General features: G+C 44.3%; 1 protein-coding gene across 1 annotated transcript in view; it reads right to left on the bottom strand.

Annotated features, from left to right (window-relative positions):
- notch1a (notch receptor 1a) overlaps window positions 1-18,303 on the bottom strand; it is a 25,548-nt gene extending 7,245 nt beyond the window's left edge. Inside the window, exons 1-22 of the mRNA XM_046067228.1 lie at window positions 18,092-18,303; window positions 16,904-16,985; window positions 9,243-9,505; window positions 8,809-9,147; window positions 7,679-7,801; window positions 7,327-7,560; window positions 7,058-7,213; window positions 6,758-6,943; window positions 6,520-6,633; window positions 4,992-5,105; window positions 4,647-4,880; window positions 4,438-4,548; window positions 3,076-3,268; window positions 2,816-2,961; window positions 2,589-2,702; window positions 1,905-2,024; window positions 1,665-1,817; window positions 1,341-1,569; window positions 1,017-1,218; window positions 749-902; window positions 448-632; window positions 182-314 (exon numbers count right to left, since the gene is read on the bottom strand). Of these exons, the coding sequence (XP_045923184.1) occupies window positions 182-314; window positions 448-632; window positions 749-902; window positions 1,017-1,218; window positions 1,341-1,569; window positions 1,665-1,817; window positions 1,905-2,024; window positions 2,589-2,702; window positions 2,816-2,961; window positions 3,076-3,268; window positions 4,438-4,548; window positions 4,647-4,880; window positions 4,992-5,105; window positions 6,520-6,633; window positions 6,758-6,943; window positions 7,058-7,213; window positions 7,327-7,560; window positions 7,679-7,801; window positions 8,809-9,147; window positions 9,243-9,505; window positions 16,904-16,985; window positions 18,092-18,149 (3,643 nt within the window). The 5' untranslated portion in view covers window positions 18,150-18,303. The remainder of the gene's footprint in view (window positions 1-181; window positions 315-447; window positions 633-748; window positions 903-1,016; window positions 1,219-1,340; window positions 1,570-1,664; window positions 1,818-1,904; window positions 2,025-2,588; window positions 2,703-2,815; window positions 2,962-3,075; window positions 3,269-4,437; window positions 4,549-4,646; window positions 4,881-4,991; window positions 5,106-6,519; window positions 6,634-6,757; window positions 6,944-7,057; window positions 7,214-7,326; window positions 7,561-7,678; window positions 7,802-8,808; window positions 9,148-9,242; window positions 9,506-16,903; window positions 16,986-18,091) is intronic.
- Window positions 18,304-20,766: the final 2,463 nt, after the last annotated feature.

Below are 20,766 nucleotides of genomic sequence, written 5' to 3' on the forward strand. Positions count from 1 at the left end.
CACTTGGGCTCATTGGTCAGTGGGTCGGTGGAGGGGGTGCAGTCATCCAAATTAATCTCACAGTGGACACCTACGGGAGACATTAGCGTTGCATTAGACAATATCCATATCTTTATTTATGAGTTAATATTTGTTTTCAAATGTATTTTTGCCAATGTGAATGTGATTTCCACTTATATACCTTGTGTTCCTCGGGGACAGGAGCATTTGTATGTGTTGATGAGGTCGATGCAGGTGCCTCCATTCTGACAGGGCTGTGACTGACATTCATTGATCTCTTTGGTGCAGTTTACACCGTGGTAGCCAGGGACGCACTGTCAAAGAAAAAGAAAAAGATTTATAGTTAATAACTAATCATTTTTTTTTAACATAACTCTGTCCAGTAGTCTCCCATCATATCTGTAGATTTCTATGCCATTTATTTAATTCCATTTTAAATCAACCTACCTCACAACTGTAGCCTCCCAGATAATCAGTACAGGCGGCTCCATTCTGGCATGGATTGGGTGAGCACTCGTCCACTTGTTCCTGGCAGTAACTCCCAGTGTACCCGGCCTGGCAGCGGCAGTAATGTGTGTTTCCAGCATCCAGACACTGGCCGGAGTTCCTGCACAGGTGAGCTACCTCCACTCCTGAAATCAATGAGAAAGGAGTTACACAATATACAAATCACACACAGGACTTGTAGATTTAAGAGGTTTAATATAAAAAGCTATATCCCAGGATGGAAAATAACTTTCTATCCTACCTTGCTGTTTGGCTGCAACCTCACAAGACACACTGGGGATGTCACAATAGAGACCAGTCCACCCAGTCTGACACTGGCAGGTGTAAGAGGCTCCCTGTTGCCAGCAAGAACCTCCATTTTTACAGGGGGAGGAATCACACCAGCGCACAAGATTCTAATAGGGAATTAAAAAAAGAAAACACTTAATAAACTGTATAAATGGAGGCAATGCATGACACCACCCCAGAGCACTACACAATTAACCTGACAAAAGATGATGTCATCCTACCTGACAACTGACTCCTGTGTAGCCATGAGGACAGGTGCATTTGTACATCCCATAACTGTCAAGACAAGTGCCTCCATTGAGGCACGGTTTGGAGTCACACTCATTGATATCATATTGGCAGTAGCTGCCAGTGAATCCAGGTAGACACAGACAGGTGAATGCATTAATTCCATCCACACAGGTGCCGCCGTTAAAGCAAGAGCTGAAGAAACACAAGGACATACAAATGTTAAAACATCATTAGACACGCTTTGAGTTGATTATTCAGCAGCAGTTAAATAAGACATATCCACATACAGACAATATTTTGACAAAGTGAGTTACCTGTCAGTGCAGTCGTTAGTGTTGATCTCACAGTTGATGCCACTGAAGCCAGGTGGGCAGGTGCAGGTGTAACTGTTGACGCAATCTGTGCAGTTGGCACCATTCCTACAGGGGTTACTCTCACACTCATTTATGTCCTGCTCACATCGGCCGCCACGAAACCCTGGCAGACAAGTACACATGAAAGTGTTGACGCCATCGCGGCACAGACCACCGTTACTGCAGGGATCTGAAACACAGAAGAAAGAGGAAATAACATTTTCTATCGATGGTTTGGATTGTAGACAAGGTGGGAACTTGCAATGGTGCAAATCTGTTCCTTACTTGGTTTGCATTCATCAGTGTCTGTCTCACATTTCTGGCCAGTGTATCCTGGCTGGCACTTGCACTGGTAGCCACCCCTAGTGTTATGGCAAATTGCACCATTGCGGCATGGGCTCTTCACACATTCGTTGATATCAATCTCACATGTTTGACCTTGAGGGGAAGAGTTAAAGTTAATCACATATTCCAGTGGATGGGTAGACTAATGGACAGGCGCATGAAACAGAAATGGATGGATACCTTGCCATCCTTCAGGGCAGATGCAGGAGAAGCTCTGGTAGTCTTCAGCCTCTTTACATACTCCTCCGTTTTTACAGGGTCTGGGGCTGCAGGGCGCCAGCAGGGTCTCACAGTTTTCACCTGGTGGCAGAGAAAAGAAAACATCAGTGTTTGCACTGCACTGCAAATATGCCTCTGACCTCATTATTCATTATCAAATACCAAGTCATTAATTTATCAATAATTAATAATGAATTTCCAAATGTTTTCAGACTCCTGTAAAAGACTCCGACTTCCTTATCCATTTCCAAACAGGAAGGGCCTTCCTGTTTCCTGCTATTGTGCACAGACAGGATACAGGATGTGGCGGAAGTGGGAATAGGGCTTGGACCAGGCTCCAGTTCTCCGGCTTGAATAAGCCGCTGTGGCATGTTATTCCAAAACACACACATATGCTGTTATTCCTGCAAAGCAGACAGGCAGATCTTTCCACACAGAGGTGCTAAAAACAGACATCACTGTTAGTTGCCATTGGGTGATGTTTTCTAAAACAACATAAGATAGGAGAGGATAAGCCTTCTGTGTGGAAAGTGGAAGACTGTCTTTACGTTTGCAGACCTGTGCAAACAGCCGAGTCAGCAGCTAACTGAATTAAACAATCCAGGTAGTAGTCTGATCTTTTGTGTGAAAAATAAGCAGTCGTACCAGTGTAGGGCAGCAAACAGTTGCACTTGTATCCAGCCACATCGTCGATGCAGGTGCCCTGGTTCAGGCAGGGGTTGGAGGCACACTCGTTGATGTTAGTTTGGCAGTTAGGTCCTACAGTGGCAGGATTAGAGAACATGCTTGGGTTAGATAAATTGTTACAGGGCACACATTCGCTCTCTATGAACAGGGGAAAAGAAAGGCAGGGACAAGAAGTCATAACTGACCAGTGAATCCGACTCTGCAGGTGCAGTGGTATCCGCTGGTCATGTCCTTGCAGGTTCCCCCGTTCATGCACGGGTTGGACTCACACTCATTGTTATTGATGTCACAGTTTGGGCCACTCCAGCCAGAGTCACAGGTACATTTGTAGCTGCAATGCAAATGAAATGTCAGGTCAATGGTGTTTTTTAAAATTTTTATTCAATGATATTCTTTCTGGCCACTTTTTGTGGCTCGCTCATCTTAAAATTGGATCTGTGCTCACCCATTGACAAGGTCCTGGCATCGGCCGTGGATGCAGGGGTTGCTGCCACACTCATCCACCTGAGACAAACAGGTGGCGTCATTGTAACCTTCTGGGCACAGGCAGGTGAAGCTGTTGATGCCATCAACGCATGTGCCTCCGTTGTGACAGGGGTTGATGGCACACTCATCAATGTTGATGTTACACATTGCTCCTGAAAGACAATGAAATATGCGATTAGGACAATGCAGCATGAATTTCTATTTTTAAAAAAATTTGAATTGATATATATCTACACTGGTCACTATGAATGCCCCACAGCTTGACACTTTGCTGTCTGGTGTGGTAGTCTTTGAGTCTTTATAAGCTGCTAGCTGAGGTACACTGTGTGGCTTTTGGACAATAGAGAGACTCCTTAAACATTCAACTGGCAGGGGCTGTAGCAGCTCCAATGTGTGCCTAGCCTGATGGCCCCTGGAGGCCTCTTTGCCGCTCCTGCATTGATTGAATGGGGCCATGTTGAATAGGCAGAAGGAGGGTTTCAACTGGATCTGAGAGGGGGAGGTGCTGCCAGGAAAGGAGGTGGGTGGTGCGGGAGCTGTAGCTACTCTCCCTATTCACACACGTACCACCCCCCATCCTGGGTGAACTAACCTCAACCAGAGCTGTTTACGGGGACAGAAGGCCAGACTCATTTCACACACAGCCGAGTAACAATTAAAGCCCCCCCTGGTCCCCTACCCAGCTCCCTCCTCCGCTGCTCTTCATCAATCAAGAGGGGAGGGCCCAACTGCCTGATCTTCAGTTACAATAGTCCTCTGTCCCTCTGTGTCTCAGTCCCGCAGTGCCCTCCGCACTCACCCCGTCAGCACAAATAGATGGAGGGGAGGAGGAGGGATACACAGAAGCCTGCTCACACACTTTTTCAAGTATTATCACCCAGCCACAAGCGGTCCACTTGTTGCAGATAAGACTAAAGTTTCATATACCAGTAAATTAAAGGTGGATATGTCAGTGAAGTGAGGTGAAAACAGTACAATGTGAGATATTCATGGGATTTGTCATGCAGTTACACAATAATGAACATCAGATATGTGATTTCAGGCCAGGCTCTTCCTTTTAAAATATCATCTTACAGACTCTTTCCAGGTACAACGTCACAGCCTTTTCAAATGGCAAACAAAGTTAGAGCTTTGTGTGTGTACTTGTGTGTATGTGTATCAGGTTAGGGACTGTGTTCCTTTCTTTATCCCTCCCATCCCACACAGGCAATCTGACACCATTGTTCCGTAGGAGTGGACCCGCCAGCCACCTGTCCTACCTGCCCCTCCCAAAGCTCAAGGGACCACCCCCCTGCACCTGTAAACTCCACTCGGTGCTTACCTGTGTAGCCGGGCTCACATGCACACTCGTAGCCGTTAATTTTGTCGATGCACCTCCCGTAGTCGCAGGGTTTGTTCTTACAGTCATCCAGGTTTACCTCACAATTGAAACCTGTAGAATGAAACACATGTAAGCAAATGATATGAAGAAAATCTTAAAAATGTAACTCGAAGAATCCGACAGTTGAATGCTGTTGTCTAAAGTCTCACCTGCAGTGCCTTTGGGGCAGGCACAAATATATGTATTCTCCCTGTCCTGACAAGTGCCACCATTCTTGCAGGGCTGGCTTAGACACTCATTGATGTTGGTCTCACACAGGCGGCCAGTGTAGCCAGGTCGGCAGTAGCAGGTGAAGGAGGCTAGGCCATCCTTACAGGTGCCATAGTGGCAGGGGTCAGAGTAGCACTCGTTGATGTCGGTCTCACAGTGCTGCCCTGTGTAACCTGGACGGGAAAATATGAGTATTAAATAGAATACTGGCAATGTTAATGAGAAACAAGAAAAATTGGAAGAAAGTGGCAAGACAAATCTGAACAAACGATTGTTTGGTTTACCTTCAGCACATTCACAGGTATACTTGTTTGGACCATCTGTACACTTAGCTCCATTCTTGCAGGGGGTGCTGGCACACTCGTCAATGTCCACCTGACACAAATTCCCCGAAAAACCTGCATATACATTGAACAAAATGATTAAACTTGTCTTAAGATTAATGTTTCAATGTGTGAATTTTCCAAGGAATAATTTCGCTTGTTTGATAGTAATTTAAATTTCGAGCAGCACACCACAAAGCTTGTTCAATCATGTTTTTATCAACTTAGAAATATAGCAGTTTTAAGGACACCGAGACCATTTTACACGCCTTCATCTCATCACGCCTGGATTTTTGCAACAGCCTTTTCACTTGTTTAACCCAAAAATCTACTGATCGACTCCAGACTATCCAGACCTCAGCTGCCAGGCTTTTAACCAGAACAAAGAAATATGACCACATCACCCCTGTTTTAGCTTCACTACACTGGCTCCCAGTATGTTTTAGATTTGACTTTAAAATTTTATTGATCACTTTTAAAGCTCTTCATGGCCTTTCACCTTGTTATATTTCTGACCTTTTAGTCCCATACACACCAGCACGTACCTTGAGATCCTCGGGCAGAGGTCTGCTGTCTGTTCCAGAGTCTCGACTGAAAACTAAAGGGGACAGAGCGTTTGCTGTCAGGGCCCCGAGGCTCTGGAACAGCCTGCCCGAGGAAATCAGGTCGGCTGAGTCAGTGAACTCTTTTAAGTCCCTTCTTAAAATATACTTTTATAGTAGAGCCTTTCCCGATCTTATTTGACTTTATTTTATCCCTTTTATTTTTTTCTATTTTACTTATTTTATATTTATCTTAAACGTGTATTTTAGTCTTTTCAATGTTTCCTTGCTTTTATCTTGTATTGTTTCTGTATTATTGTTTCTTTGGGTATTATTGTCTTTACACTTGTTAAAGCACTTTGTAACTTGTTTTTGAAAAGTGCTCTACAAATAAAGATTATTATTATTATTATTCTGTATATCATGGCTACAGTGTGCATAATTCAAAAATGGTGAACAGAAAAACTGATTTGCATCTGAAGTAGGTCTGGAGGGCACTGAAGGTCCTAATGTACCATTCCACCACACTCCTTCCGCCTCCACCCCCCTCCTCCTCGACTCTTACTGTGCAGTGAAATCTTTCTTTCAAACCACAACACAATGGCCTCCAGCTTACCGGCCATAAACCAATCCCTGCCCCCCAATTTTGGCGCTAAGCTCTAACACAAACTCTCATGCCTGCCAAATACGCTAATGTTTCTGTAACTTGATCCGCACTAACCTGTTCACCCGAAAACCCCTCAGAGACCCTATTAGAAGAAGTAAATCATTCTCGTGCAATCTGTTAACCATATATGGTGTGCTATATTCATTGACAGCAAAGTTAATGATCCACTCCTTTATAGCCTCTTTTCTACTCCTATTGTTTGACTAAAAAGACACCCAAAGGATCCAAGAACATATTTCTTTTGCTCCATCATCTTTCACATTCCCTGGTATTTTCTCACCTTTGGGGCACTCGCAGTGATACGAGTTGATCTTGTCGATGCATTTGCCGTTGTTCAGACAAGGCTGGCTGGCACACTCATCTATGTTGATGTGGCAGAACACACCTTCATATCCTGAAATCCCACAGACACGAGAATAAAAGTTGTTAGTTTTATAATGGTTCAGATTCTTGCATTTAACTTTCCCCTTTCCCTCTACATGCAATATATACATGCAATAATAACCAATTTGACTTACCTGGCATACAGATGCAGTGGAACCCTCCAATCTGGTCCAGGCAGGTGGCATCATTATTGCAAGGATTAGACATGCATTCATTGACGTCCATTTCACAGCGGGGTCCCTCATATCCTTGAAGACACTTGCACTGGAAAGAGCCTTTGGTGTTGAGGCAGCGACCACCGTGTTCACAAGGGTTGGCACCTACAACAAAGATGCAAGTTGTCATACATATGTGGTAATCTATGCATAATAACTGTAAAGGATTTAATTTCGAAACTACACAAGAAGAAAGAAACATTTGACTTTATAACTTACCGAGGGAGCACTCGTCAATGTCTAGGTTGCAGGCTGACCCAGTATAACCTGGGGGACAGGTGCAAATTGCCTTGCCATTGACTGGGTTGGTGTCACAGTTGGAACCCTTTTGACATGGATTGCTGATGCAGGCATCATCGAGATGGCACAGCAAACCTGTGAACACCACAAGAACAAATGTTCATCAACTGTATCATTACATTTAATTTCTTCATTAAGATTGTCCTCTTCGTCTATGGTATGTCTGGAACAGCCATGGATCGTCATACCTGTGCGCCCATGAGGACACTCGCAGAAGAAGGAGGCTACGCGGTCGTGGCAGGTAGCACCGTGGTAACAAGCTGCACTGGCACAGTCGTCAATGTTCTCGCTACAGTCATCACCCGTCCACCCGTTGACACAGACGCAGTGATAGCTGCCGTGAGTGTCATGGCACGTCCCTCCATTCTGGCATGCATTGGGCATCAACTCACACTCATCCACATTTTCTGTGCAGTACTGACCTGAAAGAGTTTATAGGGAAAAAAAGAGCTTAAGCATGGTGTGAAAGGAAGTTTATACTGTAAATGTTTTCTTTGTACAGATTTAGAGTCTATGGTCATTCTCTTAGCAAAAGGTCACCTGTGTAATGAGGTGGGCACTGGCAATTGTAGGTGTTTACACCATCCACACACACACCACCATTCTGGCAGTTGTGGCCTGGACAGTCATCGATGTTATGCTCACAGTGCGGACCTGTGAAGCCTGACGAACAGGGAGAGAACAAGACAAAAATATAGGTAAAGAAAAAAATTTGGGAATATTTTCTTTTAGTTAATAATCATACCCTTTCTTGCACTTAAACAGAAGATAACATCCTACATCCTCGTGGGAGATTGTTTTAATGCTCTGTAGATGACAGAGCAATTTGTCTCCTCCTCAAACATCAAAGGCTTAAGTGGGTTTTTTACAGCCACAATTGTCTGATTAACTATCGACCCGCAGCTCTGCAGGTGCCCGTGCAGTTTCACCAGCCGCATTCCAGCACGAACACCCACGTGAGACACACAGCATGGGTTAAACTTTAACACACAGCCCCACAATATCCCTCATTCATCTGCATATCTAAACAACTTGCTCAATGCTGGTCATATCTCAGTCAATCAGACCATAACGCAGGCGGCTGAAAGCTTAAATAATGACCAAATATTGAACCGTTCAGAGAAATAGAAATGTGCCAAGTACGATGTGGTTTGGATAGGGAAAGTTTCTTCACAGCTGCTGTCCTGCCTCTAACAGCAGTAACCACAATTGCCCAAGATTAACCAGAAGTTTTATACAATACTGCAACGGCTTTGGGGGCCAAAGCAATAAAGATGCCAAACAGACCGGCTGTATTTAGCTGAAAAACAAGATGTTTTTATGTGTGTGTGTGTGTGACTTCATGAACAGGGTGTGTATATCTATACGTTTATGTGTATGTGCGTATCCCTGGTGTTTTGGGGGCTTGCTGGTGATTATCAGGAGGAAACATCTGTGTGATTGCATCCTGCCAGTGGAGGCTGGCAGAGAGAGATGGGAGGGGGGTAACCAGAGATTTCTCATTCCACTCAATCAGATTTTACTACAACAATAGACTGATTTTAAGGTCAACTGATGTAATAGGAAAACAAAAGTGTGTGTTTTGTTACTGTACTGGCCATATGCAACTGTCAGCAGAAAATCTACTATTGTTGTGCTTATTTATGTGTCGATATGTATTTGTGTATTACCTGGCAGGCAGCTACAATCATAGGTGGTGTCTCCCTTCTGCACACAGGTGCCTCCATTCTGGCATGGTGAGGGACTGCATGGCATGTAGGGGGTCTCACAGTGTTGGCCAGTGTACTCTTGAGGACAGCGGCAGTTGTATGAGCCCACCTCGTTCACACACACACCACCATTGAGACAGGGAGAGGGCGTCTGGGCACACTCGTTGACATCTTGTTTGCAGGTTTGACCGTGGAAGGCGGGTGGGCAGGTGCAGATGTAGGTGGAATCAAACGCTGAGCACTGGCCCCCATTTGCACATGGATTGGAAGCACATGGGTTGGCGAGCTGGCAGGTTTTGCCTTGAAAACAAAACAACAAGAGAGGGTCATTAATCATTATTCTTCATGGTAAAATGAGGGAAAGGAGAGTACCAAAAAAAGTTTTATCTACATACCTGACCACCCAGGCGGGCAGCGGCAGCGGTAGATACTGAGGGTAATGAGATCACATGTTCCTCCATTGCGACAGGGTGAGCTCATGCAGGCATGGTTGGTGGGGGTCAGGCATAGCCGGTCTGTGAAACCCAGGCGGCACACGCAGCGGAAATCAAACGTGTTGCCATGGGAAACAGCGCGGCACTCGCCACCGTTGCGGCAGGGTGAAGGGCTGCAGGGACTTGGATATTGGCATCGATTGCCCACGTAGTCACTGGGACACCTGGGAATAGATAGTAAAGTCATGAGTAGTGATCATTAGCAAACAAGGATCTTTTTTTGTTTAAATCATGGAACAATTATCAGAACAAAAAGGGAATAAGGGGAGGGTGAGAGGAGCGAGTAGTGGAGGGGGACTAAAAAGTTTCCCGCCCAGGAAAGTCCCACTGCAGCAGGACAGGGATGGCATGTTGTTCTAGTGTGTCTCTCTGGATTAGACCCCATCAGAACCTTGAAAACACATTCTGCTGGGACAACAGACGCCAACAGAAGCTGAAACAACCCGTTCCCACCTACCTTTCGCCCCCATGCTGTCCACACTCATCCTGAATGACTATAGAGATCAAGGGGACAGTGCCGGCTCTGGATGTCCTATATGAATCTCTGCATTCAGGCCCTAAGCCGCTGGGTGCTTCCCTACTATCCACACTAAGGATGCTGCTAGTCACATAGCTCAAACTGGCTGATTGTGAAGTGTGAAGACATAGAAACTCAGGACAGACACTCAACACTGATGAGCACTGGCTTCCACTTTTGAATTGTCTGGGTAGAAATACGTTTTTGCAAATAAAATAAAAAAAAATACAAGATCTATTCATTTCTGGTTTTCAAACTGCTTAGACATCATTTGATATGCAGCTTGTTCATAACGGTGAAGTTCCATCTGTCACGTGTAGGAGCATTTAAAGTCAGCAAAAAAAGTATTTATGTTTGAATTGGGGCTTGTGTGAGTTGTGTATTTGCACATAGCGTGTGAGTGTTTATGTGGAAGGGAGGGCATCTGTTGGCCTCCTAGTAACTCCACAGGGAGCAGGTGCGCATGTTAATGAAGGCAGCTGTTGGACAGGACTCCTCCTCCTCCTCCCCCCTTATCCCTCCCCCCTCCCACCCTCCCCTCTGTCCCCTTGTCAGATGGGGGTGCCGACAAGCCAACCTCTCCTCCAGGGACATAAAGAACCCATGTGAAGTCAGCTGTTGCAACTTCTGTCTCTTCACCCCTGCCTCAACCACCACACTCTTAATTCCTCTCTTCCTTACCTGTTCCTCTTTTGATTTCCTTCTTTTCCACACAGCACTGACTCTTCTTTCCCTCTGGCTTTTCACTGCTCTGTTTTCTCATTTCTCTCCTGTGTGGACTTTTTACAACTCCCAGCAGTTTGCTATTTACAGCGTTCCCCTTATGTCACATGTGACTGCTGAAAACTCCCTTGTTGACTTAGTTACGTGAGACCAATCAGAGTTTTTAAAAGTCCTGTGTGCCCCACTGGGAGTCCAGACAGTTGCAATTGGCAGAAGATTGTAAAAGTATTTGGGGTGGCTTTGAAGTTTCCCTGCTTCCCATTTCTCTTTACCATGAAAACACAGTGAATAATTACTAAGGGAATCCTTACTCCGTTTTGTACAGTATAGGCTAATGAAACAGGTGTTATTAATGGTGTGTATGCACTCGTGTGTTTGTGATCCCACGCTAACTAACTGTAATAGATCCTCTTTGTGCTGAAGTCAGTCCAGTCTGAGATAAAGATCCACCCAATGCTGAAAAGCTAAGCAGCACACACCACGGCAACAGGTCTCTCCCGGCGATGCAATGTCCCCTCAGGCCAGAGCAGATGCTTCCCCGACCTCTGACCCCAAACACTTTTGTGACTGTGGGACAGCCTCTTTGCCTTCTCTCCCCTCTCTCTTGTCTCCCTGCTGGGCCTGATCTACCATCTGCCACTCTGGGGGTGACTTTATTATCCTTTGACACAAAACCAGCCCCACTGTGTGCTGGAAATGCCACCGCTGTAGAAAATGTTATGTAAATGGCTAAAGGCGCCACACTGCAATTATGTGTATAAGTAGGAGTTTTATTCTGTTGGTTTTTCCTTCATGTTGTTTATGAAAGTATTACATCACCATCTCTTAAACACTTACTTCCCCCTTTTCTCTTTAAGTGGCTATTTGTTTCTGCCCTTTCCTCCTCATTAATTTTGTCTAGTTAGTTGACGTCCCCTCTGGCAAGTCTAATCATTAGCTAAGGTGTGACCCCTGTAGTAAACATTTGTGAGTAAGACCAAGAACAGAACAGTGAAGCTCTGCTAGAGGAAATGAGAAATGTAATGGGTCTGAAAGGCTCTGAACTCCCACCACTTTCCTAGAATCAGTGGGTTTGATAGTACAATGGGAGTACAACACTGTAAGTAAAACTATGCATAATAGCTATCCCTATCTAAGGAACTTAGTCAGCCAACTTAGTACCTTCTTTTAAATCATTCCTTAACCTGTTGTTTGTGTTGTTTCTGTTTACCTTTATACCTATACCTATTTATAATCATACCTGTTGTTTTTATTTAGATTCTTATCAAGAGTTCTCCTGTAAACCATCTCCTCTCTTGAGCTATACCTTCTAACAGAATATTTTTGTTTTTTTTAAAGCATAGAAATCTTATATATTTAGCAAATTCTAACTAATCAAGTTAAAACTATGGGACATTTTAGAATAGTATAGTATTAAGTGAAGTTAAATCTCTTAAACACTTTCTACAAGCAACAAGTGTCATAGACAAAAAGACTCATGAAGAGATTACTTTTATAGTAATTAAGCTATTTGCTGTCTCACTCTCTAAAAGAAGTGAAGTGGGAAGATTTATGAGGACCAGTCACAGGACTGAGCACCTGCTTGACTAACAACTACAAGGTCACTTTCACACACAAAATACCAGATAACAAACAGCAGGGTCGTAAGTTTAACAGTGTCTGTGTGCAAGCGAGCAATACACCTTGTTCTACGGGTGGCAGATTCATTTTGGTGGCGGACCTCTCCCAATAATGCGAAGACAAGGAAAAACACCTGCCTGCCACTCCGCTGCTTACAGTAGTTATCACTGACAACAAATCTGCTTGAGTACTCCTTGCCTGGAGTCCTAACCCTTGAACAGGCTGTATAAAATGAGCTGAATCAGGTCGGTGCATGTAACTACAACATCCTTAGTCTGGAGCAGAACTGGAACCATTATCACATGTAAAGCTCTTCTCATCTTCCCAGTCTTTCTTTTCTGTAATAGCAGTTATACGAATTTGTAATATGGTGACATTAAGGAAAATGAATGGTAACTGTCCTAAATGATAAAATTTCCTCTCAAGCATGTAATTAAAACACAGATAGGGAAACAGACGCACACATACACAAATGCATCTAACCTATTTACCCCATTGCCCTATGGCCTGTAGTGCACCATTGACCTGCCAGAAGAGCTGGTATTTCTACATTTGCTGGTGCATGTGAACTTTCAGCACCCACCAGAGCCAAATAGCCTGTTATCTCTGTGCCCTGACAGCACAGCTTTGATCCCCCCGCTCTGAGGATCTCCAGACTCACAGAATTGTGATCTCTTTACACTACTCTGAGGCCCCCTTCGACACTAAATGCGATGGAAATATTTTTCTTTGTATGGAAGTTTGTCTTCACAACAGCTTTGGGTGGTTGTTCTTAAGATAGAAACTCAAAATGAACATAGCCTAATGTTTAAACACTACGTCCCACCAACGCCATTCACTGCTTTATCAGAGGGGGCCTGGCATCTAGGGAATGGGCCCAACCAAGGGAGTGGCAGCCTTGGAGCTTAAACCCCAATAAAAGCCCAAGACCGGCAGGCACACTTGACCCAGCCACGCACTTGCATGCTCCTGATTCGCTTAAGCCCACATGGAGCTGAGCCTTAACAGAGACCTTCCTGGTAATCCTAGAGGAGGACAAATGAAGAGCGGCATTCCTTGAGGGAGAGTGGAACATCTTTTTAGAGGTGCCGTGCTCGCTCTAGACAGCATGTACTGATGAGACATTTTATCATCAATATGCAATATCAGACAGCTCTGTGCAAGGTCAGAGAGGCCCGATCACACCAACCACTGCAGACTTTCAGTCAATTTTCTGTCTCAAGTCTATTTTGGTCATATGTCTTGCAGTATTTGAGACATGTAGAGAGGTAGGCTAGTTGAGATGTTTTCTGAGTTTATTATTAACACCCCAGGCCAAAACAGTGTCTGTTTCAGCAAAGCAGCACCAACAGTCAGTAAGTCATGCAAAATGCAGGGGTGAGGGCAACAACCTTTCAACCTCGCTGTGCCCTCATAACGTCTCACAAATGGAAACTAAATTTGACTCACGCTGTGTCCTTACACGTTTTAAAGCTGCCTACATACCACGATAACTACAGCTCCATGGGAAACAGGAAGCCCCAGACCTTCAGATAACCTCTTCACAGAATCATCAACCGAGTGCTTCCCCATCATGACGGGTCGTTGTTTCCATGTGTCTACTACAACCACTGAAGTACATTTTTAAGTCACCACAGTCACAACAACATTGTGATTTCCCCCGAAACTGAAGTTGAACAAAAATTCTATTCCCCAAGTCTGAAGGATTAAAAAGGCTCTCTGTTTATATACATGTAAAATAAAATAAAATAAACATTTTGAAGCAGAGTGTTCTGCCTTTACCAGAAAACACAGCTAAAAACCAAACAGTCAACCATACAGATAGCTTAAGGCGACAGAGCCAAATCAAAGCTAACTGGTGAGATTTTGGCTAGATTTACTCCACCTAGTTGGTTCCTGTAATTGAAATATATTACTTTTGATGAACAAACATCTTTGTAATTTGGTTTTTTATCCCACATAAATAAGGCAGAGACTAAATCCAGTCATGGAGAATGAAAACAGTTATGCTAAGGTAACTAAGTTAGCTTAGCAGAGTAACAGTAACAGCCATCACAGCATGCTCGTCTAGTGGAATTCCCGACTTTGGTGCGGTTATGTTACTTTTAAATCACACATTTAAATATATTGAATTTTAACTAATGTGTATAGTTTCACGGTATCAACAAATGCTAGAAAGCTAGAACATGTTTTGTTTGTTGATACTGTCTCATTTATGGTATCTGCTAATGTTTTTGTTGTTGTTGTAAAATAATTAGCCTTCTAACTTATAACTAAAATGAAATCAATACAACATGTCTCTTTGCTGGACAGCCTGAAAACTTTAAACCCTTTTTTCTTACCTTCACCTTTTCTATTTTTCATGCTCACTGTTGTAGGGCAGATACAAGTAAGACTAGACTACCCCAGAACAAACTGGGCCCAACCACCCTCAGAAAGACAAATACACAGCAGTCAAATAAACAGGACACAAACCAGTTCCTGTTTTAGGGATGATCTGTATTAAAAAAATAAAGTAATTAAGGGTGACTAATTATAGAACCAGGAAGGACAGAAAACATCCTTTCTGCGGGAAGGGGCAATGGAGAATTGGTTTTGTCTCAATGCAGGCTTAACCTACTAAACCCGTCCATAAGACATCTGATTACCACAATTTACACCAAGCCTACCCGTGTTCTCTATGCCAACATGTGATTTCACTCTGTTCTCACACTCATGGGAAGTGTGCAGAAAGAGGATTTAAACATACCTTACCACTCAAATCTGTGTCATCATATGCCTACAGTGCTACACAAACCACAACGCACAACATGACTCACTGGTGACTTCAAGAGCTGCATGTGGGTTTAAAGCATTTCATCATTTAAACCTTTGACCTCCCATTTAACGTTGTGTGACGGGAACTGTACATCGTAACCTCACACAACTCATGCCTAGTCTGCATACAGGGCATCATTTCCCACGGTGGTCACAGTCCCAGTCTCTTCTTCTTCTTTCCCCAGGTGGGCTTTCCATTTATCACCACACATTTCCAAACTGAACTTATGATATTATGATGATAAAAACACAAGTTGGATTATTGGAAGTCCCCCCATTGGTACAGATGCTAAACTCTGACCCCTGAGTACTGGTGCTGAATCTACCAGTCCATCACGTGACTAATGGCTGCTTGGTTTGGCAGGGATGAATGATTAATGAGAGGAAAAGCAAGGAGGAAGCGAGAGAGCGGGTGGGTGAAGCGATGCTCTTATCCTGTCTGTTTTTAATTGGACTGAGCAGAGATGGAGACCACAATAACAGCTTTGTGGAGGAGGAGGAGGGCGGAGGGAGAATTTCTGTGTGTGAGTGTGCACACGTGCGGGCGTCTGTGTGTGTGTGTGGAGTGTGCAGATTGAGTACTGTGAATTGGTGGCCCTGGGCAAGCAGCATGGGCTCGTCAATAGCTCTGCAGACCAGAGAAGCGCCTGCTATGACCACATGCCCTGAGGGTAAACCAGGCCACCCCTGAGTGTCTTTACAGATGGACAAAAAAAGATGCCTCAACTGAAAATCACAATTCAAATTTGCTGAGTTTAACAGAAGCACCTCTGTCTCCCCTCATGTACATTAGTAAAACCTAATAACTGAGATCTTCTTTTCACGCTTTTGTCTTTTGCATGAGAACATTCGATGTGCATCAGCAAGCTCACAGATACATGTAACAGCTTAAAGGGAATATGTTGGCATAGCGTCTTAGCCACAAACAACCATATTAACATCCATCCACAGCCTAAACAAATAGCCCACAATCTGCCTCTCGTTCCCACTTGTTTGCCTTCAAATTTCTGCACTTTATTCCAATTAATCTCACTCTCCTGACATCCAATCCAATTACATTTCACAGCCATCTGGCTTTCTAATGAAGATCATAAGCGGGTATGGTTGGGGGCGGAGTGGAGGTGGAAGGGCGGATCTCCATTCAGGAAGCAGGACACCACCCTAACCCCCCTTTTGTAAGGAGGGGGTAGTGTTGGAGGGGGTTATGGCAGGGGTTTGGTGTGTGTTGTGGTGTTTGGGGTGGTTGTGGCTTGATGGGAAGCCCAACTCAGATTAGTCACACAGCATTATTCTGACTGCAGGACAATGGGTGACGGGCGGCGGGCGAGCCCCAGCTGTCGCCCATGAAAGGGCAGAAAAACAAGATTTAGGACTGGACGCGTCCTCTCACTTTGCTGGTGAAGGGGTCTTGCATTCATTAATGAGTCTAACGATGGGGGGGGGGGGGGGCTTTTGTCCAGCCACCCCTCTCTCAACTCTGTGGAATTGCACTCTCTTTTTATTTCTTTACTTCTTAAACTCTTTTCTTTTTAGGGAATGTGTGCAGCTTCACAGAGCAATGTGGCTCCTGGAGGGGTACAGGAGCACACCAGCCCAGAAGAAGCTCAAGGGCCTCTCTGGTTGCTGGGCACAGGGCCTGCTCAAAGGCTGGAATGAAAGGGGGAATATGTGGGCCCTTTTCTTTCCAACCAAAAAAGCACTTTCAAGTACCAAAATTACACTTCACTGCACTTCCAAGACTGCACAGATCTCAAAACACCGTAACAAATGACATACACACAACACAAAAAAGATAACAGGAAATTAATGTATTTGTGGTGGACTGCAGTGCAACATCTGGTGATTCACATATATGTTGCTGTTTTTCAGTCATCCTGTAACTTACTTGCATTCTCCATTTCCATTGGAGGTGGCTTCACATCTTCCTCCATTTAGGCATGATTCAGTGGGTAGGGAGCATTTTAGACCTGTTGAATACATAAAGAATATTAACACATTAGGCCCAAGACATCTCATAAAACAGCCAGTATGTGACATCTGTCCTGTTAAACAAGCTGTTAGGATTAACAGGGATTAGGAAGCCACACTTGAAATTATCAGTGGGAAATTATTCATCAGTTATTTTGTAATACATCTTTATTCACATGAATCACATTTTTAATACACATGCGTGCACATCCTGATCTTTAATTGATTTGCTACACAGTTGTCCGTGGGGGATATTGGGAAGCCTAGTGTGGACACCACTGAAGCCAGAGCGCGTGGTGCGTGGCTTTTTTTTGGGAGCGCACGCTTTTGGGGAAAGCGCAGCAGCTGCGGGGCTCAGATGCGGAACAAAAGAAATCAGAGTCCAGCACGAGCCATAAAACACTCTCCTAAGGCATTGTTTACCGGCAGACGGGGATAACAGCACCTCCTCCACCCGGCGCTCACAACACTCTCCCACACATGCAGACAAAAGATGCCCTCCCTTCCCCCCTGCCCCAACACACGCTCCCGCTTCCATTATCTCCCATGTTATTTAAAACCGGTTCTCAGAACAATTTAAAAGTTTATAAAAAGCCTACATAGAAAGTTTTTCAAACTGAGCATAACCAGCAAATAGGCTACAATTATATGTTTTGGTCCACATAGTTTTTGATCATTAGACTAATTGTTGCATTAAAATATGTGGTTAATATCACCAGAATGAATGGCCTTCCTGTGCAGACAAAGTAAACAGTTAACCTGAGTGAAAAAACTTCAGTCAGCAGCCAAGCGCACCGCAGCGTTTGGCTCATGCACTTGTAGTGAATTCATTCCCACGATCAAGAAAGGTTCTTAAAATGACCCAATAAACGTGTCTAAGAGATTTACTAGAATGTATTCGTTTCTAATCCACAGCTCATACATAAATAGCTTTTAAATGACCCAGTAGACAGGCTGCTGATCAAATTAATACATTTATTACTCATCAATTCACTAACTTCTGCAAAGACTAACTTCAGTTGCTGAGCTTCCTTGTTGCCCCTCAGTCGAGCTCTGCAGCCTCTATCGTGACTCTCTGCAAAAGAATCTTTTTGAGACAATTTACCTTGTGAGATGACGATTGCAGGAATCAGAAATGTTAGTTTCACAAAGAAACGATACATTCCTCTTCTTCAGCTTCACAAATGTCGTTGACTCCCACGTAGGGTTCGCATAGATCCGCAGTTTGGTTACTCCAGGTGTTGGCTTGAAATAAATATCCTTTTTTTAAAAAGGTAAATCCGATCAGATAGAGAGAAAAGGTCTTCAGCAGGATTCAGTTCATAGATGTTAACCTGGTGCTTTCCGAGTTCTCAATGAAATCTGCAGGCAACTCTACAAGTTCCTCCTACTCCCCCCCCCCCCCCCCCCCCCCCCCCCCCCCCCCCCCCCCCCCCACCTCCTCCTAAGGGCAAATAAAAGCGCTCTCTCTCTTGCTCTCTCTCTATCAATCTCTCCACATGCTGTGGGGAGGAACAAACCCCTACTCCCTCACTGTTCCATAGTAGAATTAATAACATTAGACAGTGGTCGGAAATAAGGCCTATGTATAATCTACAATAGGACTACAGTTAAGGTATTTGTAATTTACTTTCAATTTTCATTCACTTTCCCATTATGCATCTCTTCAAAATTTCAGGGGGAAACACTGTACTCTTTACTCCACAATGTTTATCTGACAGCTAAAATCTCAAACATGGGCACAGTTCAAAATGTTCAAATCTGTGTTTTTTCTCCTGTGATGAACACAGCAAATGCATGTCAGAAAAGCCTTTACTTGTAAGACTGTCAGGCTCTGTGGAGCATGCTCTCAAGGTACAGCTGCCATAAGTTTATTAGAATACTGATGTAACTACATGAAGGTATGTCAGTCACAGTACTTCAGAGTCCAAGCCCTTCACTGTGGAAACAGGGGTCGAAAAGGGATGCATCATTGCTCCCACCCTGAGCTGCCAAAGGGCATTCCAATCCTGCACATAACTGACCACAGGCTCTTCAACCTTAATAGGTTCAAGGCCAAGAGCAAAGTCCAGCCTTAAACATCAAGAAGACCCTGGTCCTACATCACCCTCCACCCATTTAGCCAACCAACCATAAAAGTGGACAACACCACACTTGGAAATGCCTGCCACTTACTCTACCGTGGCAGCCTTCTTTCCTCAAAAGTTAACAGTTCAACCATCACCTGAGTTGTGCCAGTAGAGCCTATGACAGGCTCAGGAAAAGAGTCTTTGAAGACTAAGACCTAAAGGCCCAACCAAAAAACCTGGTCTTTAGAGCCATTGTCTTCCCCACCCTGCTGTATAGAAAAAGCAGGCACCCGAGAGGCCTGGAACAACAGCACCAAAAAACCTTAAAAGATTCTGAGGATCAGCTGGGAGGACAGATCCATCAACATCACATCGTGACCAGCATCACCACCACAAAAATGCAGCACCATCTCCACCGAAGAGGACGATCAAACTTGGCTCAAGTGAGTAATGAATCAGAATCAGAAGGAGCTTTATTGCCAAGTAGTGTTTTACACATCCAAGGAATTTGTTTTGGTGTTAAGGTGCTACACGCAGACATACAGCTGACATAAATAGATGTAGAAATATATAAATATGTAATAAACAAATGCAAGTTATTTAAGAATAACAGAGGAATAGAGAAAAATAATACAACTGACAATATAAAAATAAAAATAAAAAAATAAATAATAATGCGACAACAACAATTTTCAATTAACAACAAATATGTGCAATGTGCCAGGTTCGTGCATGATATGACATGAAGTGATATTTACATGTGCAGAGACGATTGTATTAATTGAAAGGGGGGTGAGTGTCAATCACCTTCTCTGCAGAGCGAATGATACGCTGCAGCCGGCCTTTGTCTCTGGCAGTGGCAGCAGTGTACCAGATGGTGATGGAGGAGGTGAGGATGGACTCAGTGATGGCGGTGTATAAGTGCACCATCATTGTCTTTGCAGGCTGAACTTCTTCAGCTGCCGCAGGAAGTAAATCCTCTGTTGGGCCTTCTTGGTGATGGAGGTGATGTTCAGCTCCCACTTGAGGTCCTGGGAGATGATGGTGCTCACTCAGGATGATGGGGTAGGGTGGTGCTGGGCTCTTGCTGAAGTCCACGACCATCTCCACTGTCTTCAGAGCATTGAGCTCCAGACTGTTCTGGCTGCACCAGATTACCAGATGGACGATCTCCCACCTGTAGGCGGACTCATCCCCACCAGAGATGAGCCAAATGAGGGTGGTGTCGTCCGCAAACTTCAGGAGCTTGACAGACTGGTGACTGGAAACTGCAAACGATGTGGGCTTTGTTGATCATTGGCAGACTTTCTGGGGAAGACCTGGTCTGATCCGGAGAGACGGCATCCATCCCACTTGGGAAGGAGCAGCTCTCATTTCTAGAAATCTGGCCAAGTTTATTAGTGGACCAAATCCATGACAACCAAGAGTTGAGACCAGGAGGCAGAGTCGCAGTTTAACACACTTCTCTGCCCTTCTTTTTCAGCAGTTACCCACTCAAAACCCTACGCAGAGTCGCAGTCTAACACACTTCTCTGCTCCTCCATTTCAGGAGTTACTTAGTGAAAATCCTATAGTGACGGTGTCTGCCCCCCGACCATCGAAATTATTTAAAAAGGTAAACAGAAGAGGAGCTGTGCATAAAAACCTCATAAAAATTAAAACCACAAGAGCAATAGTGCAAATGAATAGGAGAGTTAAATGTGGACTCTTA

Source organism: Micropterus dolomieu, linkage group LG13 (genome assembly GCF_021292245.1).
Source record: "Micropterus dolomieu isolate WLL.071019.BEF.003 ecotype Adirondacks linkage group LG13, ASM2129224v1, whole genome shotgun sequence".
Taxonomy (NCBI): domain Eukaryota; kingdom Metazoa; phylum Chordata; class Actinopteri; order Centrarchiformes; family Centrarchidae; genus Micropterus; species Micropterus dolomieu.